Consider the following 15,072-nt stretch of genomic DNA (forward strand, 5'->3'; position numbering starts at 1 on the left):
ATACAAAATGGTTTCAACCAACAACAGAATTTGAGAACTCTGGTAAAATCAAGGAAACAAATGTAAAACAACCTAGAGGGGGTTCTTTAATATGTCTGTTTCCAGGGTCTGGTCTCCTAATCCACCAAAGGATTTAAGGACAGATTCATAAGAAACACACTGCAGGCTACAGTAATACATCTTTGTTGCTATAGTGGAACTTAATACAATTACTTGATTAATAAACTAAACAAAACATTGAATTTTGCTGTGGGAGATGTATCTGACACCACCATAAGTTACATAATGATTAACACTACTTTAGACTACTCTGTATTTACAATATGTTGTTTGGACTGCTTGTTACCATCTTGTTATGTCTAAGCACATTTACTCAAGTACTTGATGAGGTACTTTATGTGATGGTTCCAATTTAATATTCGTAACTCCTCTGCTACATCTGACAGCTACAGTGGTTATTTTGCAGATTAAGATTTAACATGTAATCAAATGATCGTCTTATGAAATGACCGAATTGTTACAGAATGAATTGCCCAGTAACGTTAATCAAATAATATAGAACACTCTAAAAGTAGTGTAACATAAGTACATTTTGCCAGTAATATTTTATGTTGCTTTTACTCAATTAAAGGATTTGAATACTTCCAGGATCACAGTTTCAAAAAGGCTCACACTTAACATATGAAGACTAATTCACATAAATTGCGCAGATGTGCTTGAAATCAGTAAAACTACTATACTACTAACTAGTAACTATACTATATAAACGAATTTGACAGGAGCTACAGAGGCACTTAATGAGGACGTTTTATTTTCATGGTTTCTAAGAATCTTATATTTTTCATTCATTAGTTTTTTTTCGTTTTATATTTGGGGTTGTTTTCTTGTCAATAGGCTATAGTACCTATCTGCTAATACAATTCCTGCTTTCCATATTTTGTGATTGTTTGCAATAACCTGGTCTCAAACCTTTCAGTCTATGGCGCTTTCTGTTAAAGACTACAGTACGAGATGGTCTCATTTTACAAATAAAAGCGACTTTTGGCAACTAAAGAGCACAAGTGAACGTAAGTCATCGTTAGACCATTATATCACTCAAACCACCGAGTTACTATTACCAAGAGATTGGCTGTAGTGAACTGATTCTACTGAAATACAATTCTCTCTCCTCTCCTGTCATCTGATCACTATGCGCCTCGATTGGAGCTACGAATAAGCCAATCAGAAACGGCCGCTGGCCACCTGCAGGAAGTTGGCCGTCCACTTATCTCCTCCCTTCTCCGCCTGCAGCCAGATAACAGCCCCAACAGTTGGTCCAGGCACCAGCTAGTCCACCACCGCAACCTGATGGGCACAAACACAATCTAACGGTCCACAGCCCTGAAAGACTCTCTCTGTAATCTGTTCCGGATAGTCAGTGGACTTGAGTTTTCGATGAAAGTTTACAGTAGAAGTTTGGTAGTATGTAAAGTAGTTCTTCTGAGATATTGTCGATAAAGAGGAAGGCTGTAGGGAAAGAACGCAGGGACGCAGCTTTCCGTTAACCCAGTTCCAGCGCGCAGCGGGGGCAAATAGCACCATGAGTGTCCCGCTTTACGCACCGACTCCCATCCAGCCTGCTCACCCGACACCCTTCTACATCGAGGACATTCTGGGGAGGACTACCACTGCCACCTCCTCGCCCTCTTCTTCTTCTTCTTCTTCTTCTTCTTCCTCCTCCTCCTCCTGCTCCACTCCGCTCATCCCCACACCGACTCTCCCGTCGCCAAACTCTTCCTTCACAACTCTCATCTCGCCGTACAGAACGCCGATTTATGAGCCCACACCGATCCACCCGGCACTGTCTCACCACGCCGCTGCTGCGTTGACTGCGACGTACGCGTCCTCTGGATCCTTCGCCGGCTCCATCTACCCGTTCCACCACCAGCACCACCGCTCTATGGGGGAGTACGCACAGGCGCTGCTGAGGCACGACCCTCTCGGTGAGTTGGGCTGTGCGTAAAACTCTTGGATAGATTCATAATGATATTTTGGGCACACATTATTTCTGCTTTACAGTGGTTACAATTTAAAGCACCACCCATGACAATCTACTGTCATTTTTTTAGTTTCCTCTTGTGAAAAGCGCTAGTTTACCTCAGTTCCACGAGTCTAGACTGTTGGCCTAATGACACCGTCAGTTTGGTGTTTAAAGAGTCAGGGTTCGTGAAAAATCGTCACTTTTCATGAGTCAGTTTTTGCATGATGCATTTTTATCATGCCTTATTGCACACAAGATGATTTTCTGCTTCCCTCTGTGAGACATTAAATTGATTTTGCTCAAAAGAAATCAAACTCTTGGATGATGTGGCATAAGGAGCACTTTTTACTCTTTGCATGGCAACTTCTCTGTCTTCACAAGCTTCGTTTCAACGTCAGCGAAACTATTTTTGCATAAGTATATCACGCTTGGTCATGCATGCATATCGAACGCAGTTACATGTGGCCCACATAAACAGCAGAGTCAGTGACGGGTCTTTCTTCTCCTAAGTCTACCGCTCAACCCATTTCCAAAGAACAGTTGTACATGATGCCTGACCACGCACAAATGAGTCACGCTGTTATTGTGACACACATATTTGGGGCCACAATAGCAGCAGGCTTATCCATTCCGTCTGCTAGTGGTGGAGGAGGTGGTGATAGGAGGGGTTGGGGGGTGCATGGCAACCTTGACTCCTTTTCCTGACTCCCATTGTTCTGAAACATCAGAGGCTCAAATCAGCCGGTGACTAAAACATAGCTGGGCTCTAAATCACTTGTTATTTCACTGCTTTGTGTGTGTGTGTGTGTGTGTGTGTGTGTGTGTGTGTGTGTGTGTGTGTGTGTGTTTTGATATACTTCTGAGCACCAAGTGTCCCCTACAAGGAAAACAATTATTATAAAGTCATTCAGATATTCTTTGTTTGTTTGTTTAAGTTTCTTGCTCCAGTAGGAATAAATGAGGTTGGGGACATTAATCCCTTCAGTTTTGCCACAGAGTCCATCATTCAGGGGCGTCAATGTGGGTGGAAAAGTGAGACTAATTATTCAGGGCTCCAATGAGAGGGGGCCCTCAAAAAACTTGAAATAAACAGTTTGGTTTTGTTTGTGTTTATTTCTAAGCAATTAGTGTCATAGGTAAATTAAAAAAGAAAGACTGAGCTTTGTATGAAAAAACAGTGGAAGCTCTCTGAGGCCCCTCTTAAGGCACAAAATGATTTAGTCCACCCTTGCACTAGGATTCCTCTCTAAACATATAGCTAAAGCTAAAGCCCAGCAAGTGCTTTCTTATCCCAAGAAAGGGACATTTGGGCTCAAAAAAAAGGAAAGACAGAAAGGAAAAGGAAAGGAAAAATAAATTATTATTACAATGACATGGAAACCCATGTAAGCTTATTTCATCCTTATTATGTTTTCAGTATCATTTGTCTGGCTAAATTCTTAGAGTATGCAGACACAGTTTGATGCAGTGGTGAGGGGCATCGCACCAAATATTGGGCCCTATGCATAAGCAGTCTCTGTGGGCCCCCTGGCCTTCCTCTCTTGACCCATGTCTCTCTCATATACCTTTTATTTATTTATTTCACAAAGTTGGTTTGCCATTTCCCTTTCTTTTCTTTCCTTTTTCTGGACCCCCGATTTCCCTTTCTTGAGGAAGGACATGACTTTTGAGCCTTTCAGGGGAGTGGGGCCTTCCACTACTTTTTAATACAAAGCTCAGTCTTTCAAGTGATTTATTCAGCCAGTTGTATTTTTGTTATGACATAAAATACTTAGAAATAAAATACTGCATTCCGGGCTTTTTAGTGGCCCCCTTTCCCATCACAGCTCTGGGTAATCAGTATCCCCCTCCCAAATGACACCCCTGGCAGTGGTACATGTAAAAGGCTAAATATGTGACCCTGTATGGATCAAATAGCCTGTTGTGCCTTTCATGGTTGGGTTGGGTTCTAAAAAACTTGATAAATTGTTAGGAGACACCTGTGTGTGTTTAGGGATAAGTTATTTTTATTGCTGCCCAAGAGGTCTGTGAGTAATGGAAGGTTATTTTGCGCTGATAGTGTCCAACTGATGGAAACTAGCACTCATGGACACAGGAGTCAGGATTGTTCATTGGTTTAGGCCTACATATAATTGGTTTAGAGGTTAGGATCTGAGTCCATATCAGAGTGGTTGGGTTAGAGGCTGTGAGTGATAGTCCTCTTACACATAGTGTGACAATCGAGCGTCTGGCTTTGTGCAGCGCTGAACAAGCCGGGCCTTTTCCGTTCATAGCGGAAGCCGTGAGCCTGTCGATAGGAGTAAATCTGCTTTCAGAAGCTGTTGAATGTTTTCCTGGCTCACCCCGGCCAGCCGCTTCCTCGGGAGCCCGCTGCACGCTGCTGATTATTTTATCGACATCCTCAATACAGACATATTCAGGAAACACTCGGCCTCTGATAGCCCGGGATCCGTTTTTCACATATTGTTGCACTTCCTCTGCCCGGCCAGCGAGGATGTGGCTGACTTTCTTTATGGTTGGCGGCGAGAAGAAAATAAAGCAAACAGGGCAGCACATCAAACCTAATGGGATCACAGCAGAGGAGATAAAGTCTCATTTAGAAGAGTTTAAACTAAAGAGGAAGGGTACCGTGTTAAATCAAAACAAACAAGTATGACCTCATGTTGCTTTTCATACAACAAATGCTGAAAAAGGGGTAAATTAAAATACTAGCATTAAGATTTGTTTCAGTTTCAGGCTACCCCACAGAAGTCCTCAGTGTATTACTGACGCACTTTTGACGTAGGCCTATCTTTAGAGACTGTTCATTATTTATGAAGAAAAAATGTTTTATGTTTTTTTTATTTAGGCTTAGGGGAGGGGCATACACATTTAAATAGTTGTATTTTGTATTTATTTTACAGTATGTTTTGTTTGAAAAAATCACCTAAAATAACACCATTTGTAACAGCCAGAAACAGTAAAAACAGATACTATTGTTGGATTTTCAAATTTCTGAGTTCTTGAACACATTATGTGCAGGGACGTTTTCCATCAGAAATCAAATAGGCCTATATAACTATATAACCAAATCTGAGCTTAGAATAGTGATAATTTGTCCAAATCACTCACTCAGTGAGAGTCAGGGAAAAATATATATATATTTTTTAAAATGTACAGACCAGTCTCTTAGATTATATGATATGAACCAGTTTTGATATAGATGGAACAGATTAAAAATATGTCAAATTTAATATAAAGGCCAATAAGTAGATGTGAGTTTCTCCTCCCTTTTTAAGTACCCCACAGTATATGCTCATTTATTTGTGTTTAGGCTATTTAGTCAGTCACATTTCTCTTCTTTTTTAATCTATCAAAGCATATCATACTTTCTGTCAAAGCATGCAAAGAATAAAAATGAAACAACGCATCTATACAGAATGAGAACAGGCTCTGCAGCACATTCAACGCTCTGTTGGGGCTTAAGAACAAACAGTTCAGTATTATTCCTTCGTCTCGTGACTCCATCTTTGGGTTTTACAACTTTAGAGGAGAAATCTGTCCTTTGGCTTTTATTTTTGGAATAACTATGGTATGAAACCCAGGATTGGGCGGTTGTCCGCTGGAAACCTTTGAACATCAGATAATTTCCAGCATTGTTTATGCACCAATTACATTTTCTGCATCATTTTATAATGAAAATTGTGTTTAATATGTGTTGAAACAAAAATCATCTTCTACTTTTATGTTTTTATTTGATAGTAGACACATGCACATTTCAAATATAGAGGGGGACACGTCCTCTGCATCCCCCTGCAATCTATGCCTGGGACATTTTGTTGAATAGCTGTAGCATTGAAACATTGAAACTAAAAATCTTTTTTTTTAGCACTACCATTAGCAAATACATGAAATGTAGCCAAGTGACATCAATGCTAATAGAGCACTTCAACAGGTTTACCAAAATTATCTTTGAAAAAACAAACAACATCAAAAGCATAATAATATCTAAGTTATAATTAAGATATAATAGGACTGTTTGTGTTAAGATTGACATTGTCGAGTAATACTTACAATTATGATATACAGAAAAATAAATTGAAAGAATTTTACTGTTCCCATGGCCTTAAGGACAACCAAATGACTCTACTTCCTGTTGATCATATGCTTAATGTTCCAAATTTTTACAGGGGAAATGTGTCAGAGTGACAGGGCTGAGTGGAAACCTTTGTTTCTTTGTGTTTTTAACATAATGTGAATTTCCAATAAGATAATGTACTTCATGTCTAAATTGGAAGTAGGGTCACATAAAATGGAAATGAATAAATATAATAAATAAATAAAAATATGATTTCTGAAGGATTCTAGTTATTAGGCCTATATTGTGATTCATGAATGACACAGAACTTAAATGTAAACTCTACACAATGTCCCAGATTGTCAAAATGACATAAAAACTTTATGTTCCCTAAACACGAAAACTCATCCCTTGTGAGCTTGACAAATATATATATGTATATATATATATATATATATACATATATATGTTAAGGCAACAATTTTTGAGTTTTGAGTTAATTTGACTCAAATTTATGAAGCCGATTTGGCCTAATTAGTTAAAGGCCAATTAATAACGCCATCATTGTGCACATAACATATATTTTTATTGTTAAATTAAATTTAAAAAAATGGTTATAAAAATGTTTACCCAATGTTTTTATGTTTATATTAATTAGGCTAAAATGCTCAAGCAACAAAAAAAGTCATGTTGAAGTAAAATAAAATTCCTGTCAGACAGTGGCCATGTGACAATTTTTTTTGTGTCTGGTGTGTTTATGGTACTGTATTGTACTAAACTAAAAGTTTTGAGTGCAAGCTGTTTCCAAAGAATTTTGAACTTGAATGAGCAGATTGGGGTTTACTCTTTAACACTCCTATAAGAGTGTTAGAGAGTAGGGATGGGCTGACATCTTTTTTTTCAGTGTTCTATATCTTTAATTATGGTTTTACATAATGTACCTCAACGTTGCAATTTAGGAGAAAGGGGAGGACATTTTGCTTGATAATATAGGCCTAATGTATTATAGAGACACTCATTGAAAATGACCCTCCATTCATTGGCTTCAGATTGAAACAGCTGCCTAGAGAATAACTGGCCACAAAGTAACAGCAGAAAGAGAACTGTAGAAATACAATGTGTAGTCATACTAGAACGATTCGTACAAACATCGTACAACGTCGGATTGTTAGTATCATCCATTCAGAAGGACTGACAGGGTTTTGTATTTGAGCTTATTGACTAAAGTTAGCCCATTCTTAAACTAAGCCTTATTCTAGTAAATCTGTCTTTGTTAAGGGAATCTATCTGATGGGACTGGATTAGCTAACTTCCTTTGGAAGAGAGCAGCAATAAGAAGGCCTTTGACAGCGGTTTCAACCACAACAGATTTATATTGTGTCAGTGAGAGCAGAGGACATGAGCGTCTGTTGGCGGATGCCATCGCCTATAATCACACCGCAAAGCAGGAAGCACATGAAGCGGATATTTGGCCATAGTTTTCACTCTGTCACGACCTTCCTTAAAAGACAGCGTACAGCAGGCGGCTGCAGCCTCTGCTATTGTTTGTTCCAGACCATTAACTGCAGAGGAAGAAGGACGAGACAAAAACAGGCCTGATTACACGGCTGGCTGTCTCCTCTCCAACTCGGCTGTTTGAATCAAACAAGAAGAGCTTTACACTAACTGCGTCATGTTTATGAGACTGTCGCTGCTTAGATTGTGCACTTACTTTAATTTGATCCAAACACCTGCAGTTTCACTTTACATTATTATTATTATTATTATTATTATTATTATTATTATTATCATTATTATTATTATTAGCCTATATGCACTATGCTATCATATAGCCTATAAATTGTAGCTATTTGAAAGATAGACTGACAGGTAAGAAAGATTGTGTGAGTCAATGACTTGAATGTCTTCAAAGGGTTTGTTTCCCCCGTATTTATTTCTATTTTTCCATTTCATTACTTTAATCTACTCATTATTCTTACTTTTGATTTAGCCTATATGTCAGGCTGCTCTATATATAAACGTGTGTTGATGGGGTTCTTTGTTAATTGTATGGAAAAAAAGCTAAATGCGGAGTTGAAAATGAATAGTTTCTCGTTTCTTCCTCCTACAGGGAAACCTCTGCTGTGGACTCCCTTTATTCAGCGACCTTTGCATAAAAGAAAAGGTGGTCAGGTCCGGTTCTCTAACGACCAGACGATCGAGCTGGAGAAGAAGTTTGAGACGCAGAAATACCTCTCACCTCCGGAGAGGAAGAGACTGGCCAAAATGCTGCAGCTCAGCGAAAGACAGGTGAGTCCAATGTGACTTGGAGCCCAGTCCACACGCGTGAGGTGGGATGGTTTTATTCTTAGGCTACAAGACCTGGTGTACCTGTTCATTCAGGCCACATCACATACTAAGAAATAATTTAATTCTCCCATTAATTTGCTGGTTTACTGTCTAGTTATAGAAGTACGTGCGTGCAGAGGAGATGGTGCTGGCTAGCTGTGACGCATACAGCGCATTTTGACTAATTGAAGTAATGCATGTTGTTAACCTATTTTAAGGACTTTTTTTTAACCATGATACAAAGCCAGAACTATAAGAATAATTAAATTATTAATTCGCCTTTTGTTATTTTTTATATTTTTATTACACACACAGAGGCCCAAAATACACGCAAACGAGACTTAAGAGCTTACAATAATTTAATCAACTGTCCTGTTCAAAAGCAGCGCTAAAAGCTTCCGGTAACCTTTAAGGTGAAATGTTTTTTGGCATGTTTTAACGTAAATCAATCAACACACCTTTAACGCCAATGTGGCGACTTTGACCACTCATTTGTTTTTATTATCCCTCTTGCATGACAAACGCTTTAGTGATGAGTGGATTTTCAAGCGCTTAAAAAACAAATTATGTGAATGTTCTGTTTCCTCATTTGAAAAATAAAAGTGGCGGAGAGTAGGTCCGGTGCGCTCCGGGAGCGCAACACGCTGGTTCGGTGCCTTGCTCAGGGGGATAATGCACCTATCCACAACTCCACACAGACACACAGTTTTTTTTCAATGGACTTACTTCCACAAATGTCTTAATATTGATGAAAATAGATGAAAAATGTTTTATGTCGGCTTATTAATAGAAGTTGTGTTTGTATTGTGTGCCACGAGGTTTTGTAGCAACATGTGATTCTTTTGACTGGACTGAATCAAACAGTTAAATAACCACATTTTTCTCTGTGACATGCGCGGTGCGGGCACGTGCGTTGCACCTTTATAATAGTTATGGATGGACATGAGGTTTGGTGCTGGTGAGTGGAATTAATATTTAGGGATTCCGTTGAAAAAAACTGTACTGAAGAAAAACCCAGACAGAAAAGATTTGTTTTACCATCCCTATTACATCACTAGAATTTATTTGAAAATGTAATTATATTTTATACAACCAAGATTATAATGAGCGCTAGTAAAATCCAAATAATTGACACAGAAATAGTAGGCGATCACAGTTTCAACAGGCAGATTTTAGCCCATTGCCACAATTTGACATTAGGCCTAACGAATAGGCTATCGTCTGAACGAATCCATTCTAGAAATCGAATGAAATTAAATCCAATCTCTAGCCTGCTTGAATTGTCTGGAGCATGCGCATGTTGTTTGGACCGCTTGTAAGTTTGGGTAGTTATCATCTGAACAACTTATCGTTTTGTTCCATCTGTATCCCTGTTGTTGTCTCTTCAGCTGTTATGTTTGAGTGAAATCAAGTGGAGCCATAATTATTTTTCATTTTGTCTTTCAGGTAAAAACCTGGTTCCAAAATCGACGAGCTAAGTGGCGAAGACTAAAACAGGTGAGAGGTTTAATGTCACATCACGCTCCTTCATTATATTTCAGTTTACACCCAAATTAACTAACGATGTAGTAGTCTGATTATTACAGCGATCCAGATCTCTTAATTCATAAACGATCTATCTCCATCTGCATCAGGAAAATCCTCAGGGAGGTAAAAGAGAGTTGGAGGATGACAGCTCCGCCGGAAGGGGTAATAAAGGAGACGAGACTACCGAGCCCTCCGGGATCCAGAGTCCAGAGCAGAGACACACAGTGCCAGTGTCCGAGCTGGCACAGGCTGGTCGCTGCGCGCGCTCCGTGTCCCCGCAGCAGCAGCAGCAGCCTCACACAGAGCTGGACTCTGACGTGTCGGATGATACAGACCAGGAGCTGGACATAGAGGACGACGACGACGAGTTCACAGTGAACCCTTAGTTATGAACTCAACACTGACACTGGATCAGCTCGGACACTCGGAGCTGGATGATGAAGATCACTGGACTCCTCTGACACGTGTGCCTGTTCACTCACCTGCTCTGGAGTCTCCATACGCCAGAATTACAGATAGGTTGATAGTTCCTGAGGTAAAAATAAATCCTCAAAATATCACATTTCACCATCTTCCAGTGCCCTCACACAGGACTGTAATCTCTGTTGTAAACTTCTCTTCCTGTATATGATGTATAGCACTCTGCTGTATCTCTGGTGATTGTTACTGTGTTATGTTGATCTCTGTAAATGGACAGTAGGCCGAGAGATTAGTTTCTCCTGTACTGTATGTTGTGTGGAATGATAAAACGCTCATGTTTATAGACTATGGGCCTTAAATGTGATATTCCATCAATAATCAATGTAGCGCTAATTATCTGTTTTGTTTGATGGTAATAAACTATTTTTGTGGTAAGAATAAAATTTTCACTTTCAGATGTAACTCAGCTGGAATTTGACTGTGATTCATTACTTTTGTATTTCTTGAAATTGCACCGGACAACGGAAATTAATAAATGATGTTACAATTGAAATAAAGACCATCTATAACTCGCCAAAGAATAAAAATAACAGAGTGAAAACAATTAACCTGAAATTAATATAGCAACTGAAAATAAGGAGAACAAATAGGGCTACATATGAGTCTATAGATAACTGAAGTTAGTAGCCCAAAATAAATGGGGAAACAATGAATGATTACCTTATTCAAATAAGAAAACGACTTGTGGTGGCAGGTTATAACGAAGTGATGTCTACAAACACTGCCTTAGAGCCCGCTGCTCTTCTATATCACATAAAATGACTGTTGTTGATATTTTCAAACCCAATTAAGAAACCATATTTTTATGCCTGAGCTATGACAAGATTTTGTTTTGTGTACCGCTGTTGTAGTGCTCATATTTCCCCAGATTGCGATAAACTTTAACAACTTTGTAAAGGTATTTGTCCTGGGTCGTGAGATTGTCCGGGGTTTTGCCATTCCAAACATGTTCCTTATTTCTTTGGCAATATTGTGCCAATGTTTATAATGTTTTAATTGATCTACCTTTTTACTGTGTGCTGTCGCACTTTAAGATTTTTTTTTATAAATGAAAAGTGATTTATAAATTAAATTTATTATTATTATTCAATTTGGATGAATTAGTGGGCATCCCCCCAAAATACGAAAGTGGTCGGCCATTGATTTACTACACAGCCTCCAGCATTCATCCCGCCTATCATCCTCATTAATCTCCAGCCCCGACTCCCTCTCCCATTTCTGTTTCCTATAGATAGCTTCGACATTATTACCCATTTTCGAAATTAAATATTTTACTTAGCTTAAAAAACAACAGCATGGAAGTACAAGACCTTTTTTGTTTTACAAAATCAGAGACATTTAGACCATAGACTGATGCAGAAAAGGCACAAATATATTATTATCAACATTTATTGAAGATTTTGTTTTAGTGGAGGTCCCCATTACTCCTGCCTCCCTTTGCCATCCCCCCACCTCACCTCACAGATAACAATAACCACTTAATGTACCATGGCATAAGGCAGTTACAATGGGCTCCAGTGCATGCCATTATGAGGGGCCCTATAATGCAGGCTAATTACTTGTTAAGAGCCCTAACTAGCTACTATATAATCTTATCATCACATGATCAGATAGGGACTTGACAATGGATAACAACATACATATCAGTCAGAAATCATCATCCCATATGAGGAATTGTTCATCTAAGTGAATATTTTTTATAGCTTATTTATGGTTTATGTAGACTATGCATACATTTAACATTTTAGAACATATTTTGTTATACAATGCTACTGGCTATTTTACAAAAAAAACTTTGATGGAGATGGTTTTGCCTTTTCTTAAGATATTTTTTGGGCACTTTTAGCCTTTATTTGATAGGACAGACAAGTGTGAAAGGGGGAGAGAGAGAGGGAGTGACATGCAGTAAAGGGCCACAGGCTGGATTTGAACCCGGGCCGCTGCGGCAACAGCCTTGTACATGGGGCGCCTGCTCTACCACTAAGCCACCGACGCCCCGGTTTTGCCTTTTCAAAGGCATATAAAGCACATGGCACAAATTTTGATTAAATGTTAGTTTTCCTATGAACACGGGCACATTTCTTAGGTGGTAATTTAAATCACTCACAACCCCACACACACACACACACACACACACTCTCTATGGGCCCTCTCACCCACTGAGCCCCAGTGCAACTGCCCTGCCTGCACTTACTTACATCTAAATGTATGCCCATGCAATGTGTTCTGTAGGAAGATGCTGAACCCCAGACTGATCTGCCCAACTTGTAAATTTCCCATCAGGACAAGACTTGAATATGTGTGAGTAAAACAATATAAAGCTTGTTGCTGTTGTGTGGAGGACAGATGGAAGGTCCAATATAAAAGTTCAAACTCAATCAATGCTCTTCATTCTGTTGTTTAACTGCCTTCTGATTTCCTGAGGAATCAAAGGCAGCCACAGATTAGCAAACAGTTTAGTCCATGTCAATGGTCGTCCCATCACCACATTCAACTTCAAATAGCTTATCATTGAGTTCTCATGCAAACACTGTGAGTGGGAGTTTTTTGGTAAGTAGATTAGGTTAATGATTGAGTGAACCGTCATAGCAGCAGGGACAGCACAGAGATACCACAGGGCTGATTGATAGTCATACAATATGTTCACAGTACTTTTCAATATAAGACGTGGTAACAGTTGTCGAGACTGACAGTTAAACTGACAGTGATCTGGAGGCAGATTTGGAAATATTACAAAATAAATATTATTGTGATCTTTTGAAGGATTAAGGCTCATTACTCTTATAACCTTGTTTGTGTTACATTACGGAGGTTCAATGGCCTCACACGTATGAAACTATTCCAAAACCAACAGTATGCACATTGATCTCAGCCTCTCTATTGTGTAATGCTTCACAAATTGTGCTGGGTAAAGTCAACATTTGGACAAATAGACCACACAGTCGCTGCAGGGTGAAATGTTCAGTAGATAGCCGTTTGATTCCAAAGTACCTGTCTGATGTGGTCAATTCACACACACACACACACACACACACACACACACACACACACACACACACACACACACACACACACACACACACACACACACACACACACACACACACACACACTTCCTGATGACAAAAATGATCATTTCAATTATTGCTATATGTGACAAAAAGGAAACCACTTATTTCTAGCTGACAGATTGAAGTTGACAAATGTTCATCAATTATTGTAATATTCTAAAATCATGGCCTGTTGTTGTTGTCACATATCAATTCGAAAGCATTTTTCATCATAACAAATCAGGTGGCAGCCACCAGAAAAACCTAGGCCTATCTGTTAACTTCTGTTCAATTTGGAGCTTTTGATGTTATTGACCGCATGGTAACCTTGAAATTACAATTATATTCTATGTATTGGTAACAACAAAGGTGTTTTCAGAGAAAAGTTATGCCATTTGGATTACATTTATCTTGTATTAAGGTTTTTTGTCTCATGAATGTATCTGAAATGAAATCAGAAGTCCCTCACTCACAAAAAACAATGTTAACTCTTAACCAGCACAAATCATCTGTTAATCTGTTCACCCATATTCTGTTTCACATTTTATCTTTACTTCGTTCATCTCTCTCTCCTGATTGAAATGTTGTTAAATGTTTAAGATTTAGTGTATTTCATTAGTTTCCCTAAAATATTTCCTGTTACTGCATTTCAGCGCTCTCGATAATCTATAATTACCTATAATAATAATCTTCTTGTAGTTCTTGTAGTTTCTTGTGTGAGCAGTTTATTTATCCCCCCCCCCCTTTTGTACCAGTTTTGGCTTTATTTGTCAGCCTCGGAGGATGCTGCCTGGCTTGTACATGCAATACTGGAGGATGGTTGTGAAATAACATTGTCTTGTAATCGCATGTAGGATGGGCCAAAAAAGACATGAAACTAAAACAAAAATGAATGAATAAATGAATGAATGAAGTGTATAAGTGCAAATTTGGGGCATCAAGTTGCTCAAAGTTTAGTGATTTTTATGTTTAAACAGGAGGAAATAGTGTATTTGTTGGGGACTATCTTCAGTGGCCGAAATATCCACATTTAGTGCTCTAGTGAATGTTTGTTGCAACAGGACAGTGTATGTGGTATTGAGTAAAAATAATCTGCGGTGTGTGCTCATGGCAATGAAGAAACTTGTTACCCAGTGCACCAGTGCGGCTTTTCTGATATGCTTTAATATTTTTTGGACAATAGTGAAGCTCTATGGCACAGAGGAATATGAAAATAAAAGCTACTTTTTCATCATTGTATGTACAAAAAATTGTAGACCACACTGACTCAACCAGTTTTTTTTCCATTAAATGAAGTGAAACAGTGACAGAAACTTTAATCTGACCTAAACTGCAATCACCTTGACCAATCATTGCAACCTAATCCAAATCATTGAAAAGTGAGCCAATATCTTTCTTAACTATTAAACAGGAAGAGCAATATTTCTGCTCTCAAGCAGATGCCAATATCAGGTGTCATCTGGTGGGGCAAAGTACTTTATTTCCCTGTAGCTATTGTCATAAGTTAACCATTCCGATATTCCTTGTATCACCTCCTCAACAGGACGACACCCTCATAGTCAGGCAGGACAGTATTAACACAGCTCACTAACAATCTGTTATCACTCTGT

General features: G+C 38.8%; 1 protein-coding gene across 1 annotated transcript; it reads left to right on the forward strand.

The window, feature by feature from the left end:
• Positions 1-1,287: 1,287 nt before the first annotated feature.
• Positions 1,288-10,814, forward strand: hhex (hematopoietically expressed homeobox). The gene is made up of 4 exons (XM_049563932.1): positions 1,288-1,982; positions 8,188-8,366; positions 9,852-9,902; positions 10,040-10,814. Exons 1-4 carry the CDS (start codon positions 1,580-1,582, stop codon positions 10,316-10,318), a joined length of 912 nt encoding a protein of 303 aa, XP_049419889.1. The 5' UTR covers positions 1,288-1,579; the 3' UTR covers positions 10,319-10,814.
• The last annotated feature ends 4,258 nt before the right edge of the window (positions 10,815-15,072 follow it).

The sequence above is a fragment of the Epinephelus fuscoguttatus genome, linkage group LG20 (genome assembly GCF_011397635.1).
Source record: "Epinephelus fuscoguttatus linkage group LG20, E.fuscoguttatus.final_Chr_v1".
NCBI lineage: Eukaryota > Metazoa > Chordata > Actinopteri > Perciformes > Serranidae > Epinephelus > Epinephelus fuscoguttatus.